The sequence below is a fragment of the Ictalurus furcatus genome, chromosome 15 (genome assembly GCF_023375685.1).
Source record: "Ictalurus furcatus strain D&B chromosome 15, Billie_1.0, whole genome shotgun sequence".
In the NCBI taxonomy this organism is placed as follows: domain Eukaryota; kingdom Metazoa; phylum Chordata; class Actinopteri; order Siluriformes; family Ictaluridae; genus Ictalurus; species Ictalurus furcatus.
Genome location: NC_071269.1, coordinates 26,843,639 through 26,851,186, shown reverse-complemented (window position 1 = coordinate 26,851,186; position 7,548 = coordinate 26,843,639). Strand labels below are relative to the sequence as shown.

The 7,548-nt window shown below is 41.7% G+C and overlaps 1 protein-coding gene across 1 annotated transcript in view; it reads right to left on the bottom strand.

The window, feature by feature from the left end:
• The window catches only part of atp6ap1a (ATPase H+ transporting accessory protein 1a), a 7,779-nt gene extending 1,732 nt beyond the window's left edge, over positions 1-6,047 (bottom strand). The window contains exons 1-8 of the mRNA XM_053643778.1: positions 5,714-6,047; positions 4,983-5,109; positions 4,336-4,410; positions 2,778-2,971; positions 2,320-2,360; positions 2,147-2,232; positions 1,368-1,630; positions 1,177-1,227 (exon numbers count right to left, since the gene is read on the bottom strand). Of these exons, the coding sequence (XP_053499753.1) occupies positions 1,177-1,227; positions 1,368-1,630; positions 2,147-2,232; positions 2,320-2,360; positions 2,778-2,971; positions 4,336-4,410; positions 4,983-5,109; positions 5,714-5,835 (959 nt within the window). The 5' untranslated portion in view covers positions 5,836-6,047. The remainder of the gene's footprint in view (positions 1-1,176; positions 1,228-1,367; positions 1,631-2,146; positions 2,233-2,319; positions 2,361-2,777; positions 2,972-4,335; positions 4,411-4,982; positions 5,110-5,713) is intronic.
• Between the last annotated feature and the right edge of the window lie 1,501 nt (positions 6,048-7,548).

The following is a 7,548-nucleotide window of genomic DNA, read 5'->3' as shown; positions in this document are numbered from 1 at the left end:
CGTTTTTGTTTTTTTATCTTATTAAAATGAAGAGAGAGAATAAAGAGAGGGAACAGAGATGGGGAATAGAGAGAGAATAGAGAGAGAGAAGAGAGAAAGGGAGAGAGGGTAAAGAGAGAATAAAGAGAGAATAGAGAGAGGGAATAGAGAGAGGGAATAGAGATGGGGAATAGAGAGAGAATAGAGAGAGGGAATAGAGATGGGGAATAGAGAGAGAATAGAGAGAGAGAAGAGAGAAAGGGAGAGAGGATAAAGAGAGAATAAAGAGAGAATAAAGAGAGAGAATAGAGAGAATAGAGAGAATAGAGAGAGGAAATAGAGAGAGAATAGAGAGAGCGGGTATAGAGAGAGAAAAAGGGAGAGAGAATAGAGAGAGAGAATAAAGAGAGAGAATAAAGAGGAAATAGAGAGAGAATAGAGAGAGAGAATAGAGAGAGTGGATATAGAGAGAGAAAAAGGGAGAGAGAATAGAGAGAGAGAATAAAGAGAGAGAATAAAAAGAGAAGAGAGAGAGAATAAAGAGAGAGAATAGAGAGAGAGAATAGAGAGAGAGAATAGAGAGAGAGAATAGAGAGAGAGAATAGAGAGAGAGAATAGAGAGACAGAATAAAGAGAGTGAATAGAGAGAGTGAGAATAGAGAGAGAGAATAGAGAGAGAGAATAGAGAGAGTGAGAATAGAGAGAGAGAATAGAGAGAGAGAATAGAGAGAGAGAATAAAGAGAGAGAATAGAGAGTGAGAATAGAGAGAGAATAGAGAGAGAGAATAAAGAGAGAGAATAGAGAGAGAGAATAGAGAGAGAGAATAGAGAGACAGAATAAAGAGAGTGAATAGAGAGAGTGAGAATAGAGAGAGAGAATAGAGAGAGAGAATAGAGAGAGTGAGAATAGAGAGAGAGAATAGAGAGAGAGAATAGAGAGAGAGAATAGAGAGTGAGAATAGAGAGAGAGAATAGAGAGAGAGAATAGAGAGAGAGAGAATAGAGAGAGAGAATAGAGAGAGGGATGGTGAGGGAAGAGTGTTTATAGCTGCTATAATGTAGGTGAGAACAGGAAGTCACTCGTTTAATAAATAAAAAGTTGTAAAGGTGGTGTAAGAGGAATAAAACACTTGGGTACATGCTGTATGAGGAAAATAATCAACTTGAGGGGGTAAGAGTCACTCACTCAGTACTTACATGAGTTTGAAAGAACGGTAGCTTAATACGTTTTCGTAGTTGAGGACGAGCCTGGACACAGAACAAGCACACGTTTAGGATCAGGGTTTAAATCTGATCACGTCGATGTGTAAAAATGTTCTGAACAACAGAACTGTGAACTTTATCGACTCTGTAAGGTGTGAACTTCATTTCCCTTTTCTGGAGCTCACCTGGAGTGTGTGGCGTTACAGAAGGATCCCTCCAGTTTAGGAGAAACCCCCTCTCCGAAGGTTTTAGGGCCGAGGTTGTGTCTCTCCCACTTTCCAGAGCGAAATTCACTCACGGTCAGGTTCTTGGCCCAGAGCAGGATGCAGGTAGAACCGCGTTCTTTAAACTCCACAGGGGCGTAGGGAGCAGGAGAATCCTCACGCCGGTACTGCAGCAGAGAGCGCGCTCCGACAGAACGCACCTCCGGAAACACCTCCTCCATCACCTGACACGGGAAATGAGGGAATGTTTCACCCCGTCTTCACTACACACTCTTTACAGGATGATTAATCCTTTTAAACTCTGAATAAATGATCAAATATTAAAATTAGGGAACGGGTATGATAAAAGTGAACTAAATGAAGTGATGCAGAAAAACTAACTCAGGACACCGAGTAACTGCTTCACCAGATTTCTCTGACATTTGCTATAAAAACAATAAATAAACAAGTTATTAAATAAATAAAAATCTTCTATTTATTCATTATTTTTAAAGGCAAAGCGTCCATACACACAAAGATCAGATCGAATAAATAAAATGCAGGTTTTATCGCTGTACAGCCTTAAATTTCACGTCCTGTACACAGCGAGTCACGGCACAAACTTGTAGATAAAAGACAACAAATTTAAAAAGAACATTAAATACAGTTTAATGCGGTTATATTCTCATCTCATTCTCTTACTGAGCCTGTGTGTGAGGTGCTCGGAGATGCTCAGGAAAAGGTCCATCACTCGTTCTTACCCGTGAGGGACGGAGAGCAGTGTAGATGGCTGTGTAAGGGACAGGCTGATTACCCATAATTCTCAGCACCTGACCAATCACCTCGTCTGAAACACGCATATCGATTAATGAGGGTGTAGATTTCGCTCCTCATTGTAGAAGCGTGTGTAGAAGTGTGTGTGTGTGACACTCACCATTACCACCGAGTACTTCTTTAACAGACATCATATCAGCCCTGAGAGAGAGAGAGAGAGAGAGAGAAACATGGAGAGGGAGGAAAATGATTGTTGTTATGGTTTTAATCTTGAAGATGTAGTAAAAGTGTTAATCTTAATGTGTAGAGTAAAGTGCTGTAGCACAGTGAGGGGTACAGTGAGGAGTACAGTGAGGGGCACAGTGAGGGGCACAGTGAGGGGCATAGTGCTGTAGCACAGTGAGGGGCATAGTGAGGGGCACAGTGAGGGGTATAGTGCTGTAGCACAGTGAGGGGCACAGTGAGGGGCACAGTGAGGGGCACAGTGAGGGGCACAGTGAGGGGCACAGTGAGGGGCACAGTGAGGGGCACAGTGAGGGGCACAGTGAGGGGCATAGTGAGGGGCATAGTGCTGTAGCACAGTGAGGGGTATGTTGTGGAGTATAGTGATGTGTTCACCCAGAGGAGCTGTAGGGGAGGTTGAAGACAAGCAGAGCGGGAAGAGAGGCATTGAGTCTCAGCTGGGCCAGCGTATCCGGGTCCATGTAGAGCGGCGCCGTGTTCAGCTCGTCCTGCAGCAGTGTGGGGAGAGAGGCGCTGGCCGAGGACGACACCGACGGCAGGAGCAGAGACGAGGAGGACTGCAGATTCATCTAGAAAACAAACACAAGACACAGAAAGAACCACGATGATCACACAGGCAGAAAACCGTAAGGGGATGAGTTTTCCTGTGTTAAACCTGCACTGTGTACACAAACAAGAGCGCCACACAAACTTCAGAAAGGAGTCATTTCCCTCTCTACTAAAATACGTTGTTAGAAACACGTGAAATATGTTCATTACTTTAAGAATCTTTAATATTTAATAGATATTTTAACCTACGGAGGCCGCCATTACGTGCCGTGTGCAGTGCTGTCTGAGTCGAGGACTTGAACACTCAGAAGAATTAGCTACTAGCCCCCGCAGCAGGAAAATAACGCCACACTGTGCTGCTTTTGGCTGTAATGTTCTAGTCCTTGTGTGCTGTGATACAGGGGATATCTGTAAATATAATCAAACCCGTAAGCATCTTGTTAATGCGTATTTTCTGTATATTCTCATAACGTAAAGCTCCTGTAAAATGAGCTTAAAACGCCGAGCCAAGGCATTCCCAAAGTAAAATGAAAGCTGTTCTTCAACCATCTGGAGCACACGCATGCTTCTGGTCTCTTTTGAAAGCTGGACTAAATATTGTTACATAACTGTATTGTTTGGACCTTTTTCTCAGGATGTCATGCATCAGTGGATTACTATGAGGCTTCATATGAGGCGAGTTTCCTCCGTTTCGTAGACGTGCAAGACGCACACCATGGATTTTGCGCCGCTCTCTTCTCCTCTCTGGTCGTCTTCATTCTGATGTACATTTTGAGTAATATCGTCTATATTAGCCTCCTCGCTTATGTTACGCTCGGGTTCAAACTGAAAAGGCTGAAGACATGTTTATATCGCTGTAGGGTCGCGGGAGAATCAAGACCGTTGCAACCACTTGACATCACGACCCAGAATGCATTGTGACGTAAACAGCAATAGCGGCGTACGAGTGCAAGGATTTTTATTTATTTTTTAAAAAACAAACATCTAGCATGCTTTTGTATAGCGGATTTATATAGCGGATGTCAGTTAATCTAATAAACCATACAAGTCTTCATGGTTGGGGTTCCCTTTAAGGCTTTAGACCGGGGAGGCGGGGTCATTATAATCCATCATTCTAATCTAATTATAATTATAATGAATTTATAATCTAAATTAAAGTCATCTTGTGGACTGTAATTAAACTGAAGGACTGGGGGACAATGTCTTTCTCTGTTATTCCACTAGGGGGCGAAATAGAGCAATAATCACAGGGCTATAACGGGTAATGAATTGCAGTGTGTTCGCATATCTCAGTAAGAAGGGTAAGAAAGTGTGTGTGTGTGTGTGTGTGTGTGTGTGTGTGTGTGTGTGAGTGAGGAAAGAGATGACGCAGATCATTACTCACCTCCAGATTGGGGAAGGCACTGCTCTGTTTGTTCCCGAACACACCGGCGTACTTGGTGAAGTCATCAACACTCAACTGAGAGAGAAAGAAATATACTCATTATCTAATCTAATCTAATCTAATATATAGGACTAAAGGAGAAAAATAGCAGTTGACTGCAATATCAGTATCTGTCACTTCAAACTGGAATTATATTAGAAATGAATTCATCAACTTTCAAAATGATGTTCCGTGATGGTCGACTTTGTGGTGCGTTCTTCCAAGAACGGCATTTTTTATTTAAAACTTTTTACTGCCCCTCCCACTTGTTTACAAACATCTAAGCTCCTCCTACTTTTGTGGAAAAAAACCCTTTTCCTCGCTTCTCAGATCCTGAACCCTCCTCTCTATTCGCTCCTCGATTCATTTTTAAGGAAATTAAAGACTTCTGCAGGACTTCCATTGATTTCCAGGTCACACGCTGAAGGACGCAGGATCGAGGAAGGGAGGAGGAATTAGCTGGAGTTTTGGGAATCACCCCAGAACCCTGGTAGAGTAACGGTGTGAAAGGTAGAACCTTGTTCTTCACACCCAAGTGGCACAAACCTCAGGAGCATGAGCTGTAAAGATCCATTTTAGAGTGAGTGGGAGGTGAGAACATCACTGACCTTGTCCTGAAAGAACAGCAGGACGTTGTGAGGTGCAGATCTGAACGCCGTGTTCAGGTAGGACTGGAGCTCGCTCACCGATACGGTGTGACCTGCAGCCGGGTCGCTCCGGGGTGCCAATGAAAACCTGGAGGGCAAAAAAAAATCGGAATTATATTACAGTTATATTTGGTGCATGATAATGTTAGCATTAAGCTAATACATTTGTAGCAAAATAGCTTGCTAGAGTTAAAAAGCTATTACGGAAACCGTGATATCCCCCCCCCACCCCGATAATATCAAACCATGATTCCCCCACCCCAATAATATCAAACCGTTAAATTCCCCCCCGCAAATATCACACCGTGATCCCCCCCCCCCCCCCCGCAATGATATCAAACCGTTAAATTCCCCCCCGATAATATCACACCGTGATACCCCGCCCCCCGATAATATCACACCGTATCGAATGACCAGAGACGCTGCAGCACTGGACAGCGACCACACACTAGCTAGCGCACTGCATCACCGATTACTAACTACAAACTCGTTTAAATTGTGAAAAATGATATACTTAGTGCCCACAGAGATACCGTAAGTAAAAACAGTATAAGAATAAGCACACAGTAAACATTTCACAATCCATCGAGCGACATATCCAGCTACCTGCTGAGGGAAGTGCTTAGCTAGCTTAACGCGATTTCATTAACACTGTTCTCCAATAACTCATTTGAACAAAAGTAATAATTTACCCACTACTGGTCCACATCAGCAGGGGAACTTGTTCTGTGCATTTTCCAGCCGCGAAAATCCCGAGCAGAACCGCAGCAAGCATCACAGCAGAGCGGACAGCGGACATCCTCACAGCCGCCATGTTCAGCTTCACCACCGGCTCTCAGTGACGTCACCCCCGCGTGCCACTGCCACGATTAAGTAATCAATATTTGTATCCCCGGATATCCTGTCATTTCTGTTTGGTTGGATGTAGGCGTCAATTAAAAAACAACAACAAAACGTATATAATGATAGAAAGCTTTTTCTTTGTGTGTGTGTGTGTGTGTGTGTGTGTGTTTAAACGTGTATAAAGAATGATTTTTTTTCGAAAGAGCTTAAACACGGTATATTATCGGTCCGAATTTGAATCAGGCGAACACGGCAGTTACCAAAGGGTCCTAAGGGTCCAGTCTGTTTGCCCAGTTGGTGCACAATAAGACACTTCAGATCACGTGACCACCAACCCCGGCTGAGGCCACAGTTATTTGTCTGTCGGGAGTATTTGCACGTAAACACGAAAAAGAGATCATTTTACAAATCTATAACACAGTGACATGTCTCTTTCACAGTCTTTATAAAGTTCTAATACTAGGCCTGATGCGCAGGAAGATTCGATAAAAAGTTACTTAAGTTTGCGATTCATAAAAATCACATCTCTTCCTGCTGTTTTTGCAGTTTACAGTGACTTTAGATAAATAAATAACTCCACATCGACTTGCACATCATTTAATTCGATTCTTAATCATGCTTTAAGTTATTAATTTGAATTAATTCCACTTTTAATTCACAGTAAACTGTTACAGTGCAGAAACTGTGTTTTTACTGGATTCAATATAATCAGTATGAGAGCACATCATGACTTAATCATGCAAAAACACCACAAAGAGTTAAATCATAGTTTTCCTCTTAATCATTCAGCTTTCTGGAGCACACACACACACACACACACACACACACACACACACACACACACACACACACACACACACACGAAACTGTCCAGGTTTTTACAGGTTGACTGTAAAGAGTCTCAGAATCACGTGATTAACTGTATAACAATTAGAAAAGACATCCAAAAATTAACAGACACAATTCTTTATAAAGGTTATTAATGTGCAATTTAACTTCTTTTTCTTCATTTTTTTCTTCCAAGTATTTATGATACTCCTTCAGAATTAGAAATTTATCTATTTTATTTTTTTTGATAAAGATTTCCTTGTTATCTGATGATTAACAAATTCCTGGAACTGTACAAAATAAAGAAAAAACTCTAAAACTCTGTTTCCCTGCGTGTCTGTGGGAAAACACAAATCCAGCATTTCTATTTCATTTAAATTAAATAACTTCCAAAAGAATCCTTAAAGGTTCTTTGGTTGTTCCTGTTGGGAGTCTCTTAAAGGTTCTGTTTAGAGCTCTACAACACTGTTTCCCTTTCAGAAAGTTCGAACCCTTTTGTGTAGGCTGCAAACCCTTCATTATTGAAAGAACCCTTAAAGAACCATTTTATCAAGTACTATAAAACTGAATGTTAAACTCCAGACAGGTTCTAGATATTAAGAAGAAAATAATGAGCAATAGTTTCATTTGATCCCGCACACTCACCCAGTTAATACACACACTACTAGAACAAGAGTTCCTCAAGGGTTCTTTAAGAGGATCATTCATATGCGTTCTTAGTTTTCTCAACAAAAAGAAAAAAAAAGAAAAAAAGGGGTTCCACTTGAAACCGTTTTAGATTGCTGGAACATCATGCAGGAATAAATTCAGTTGTGGGGTTCTACATTCTTTCTGGGTTCCTTCATCGTGTAAGCTT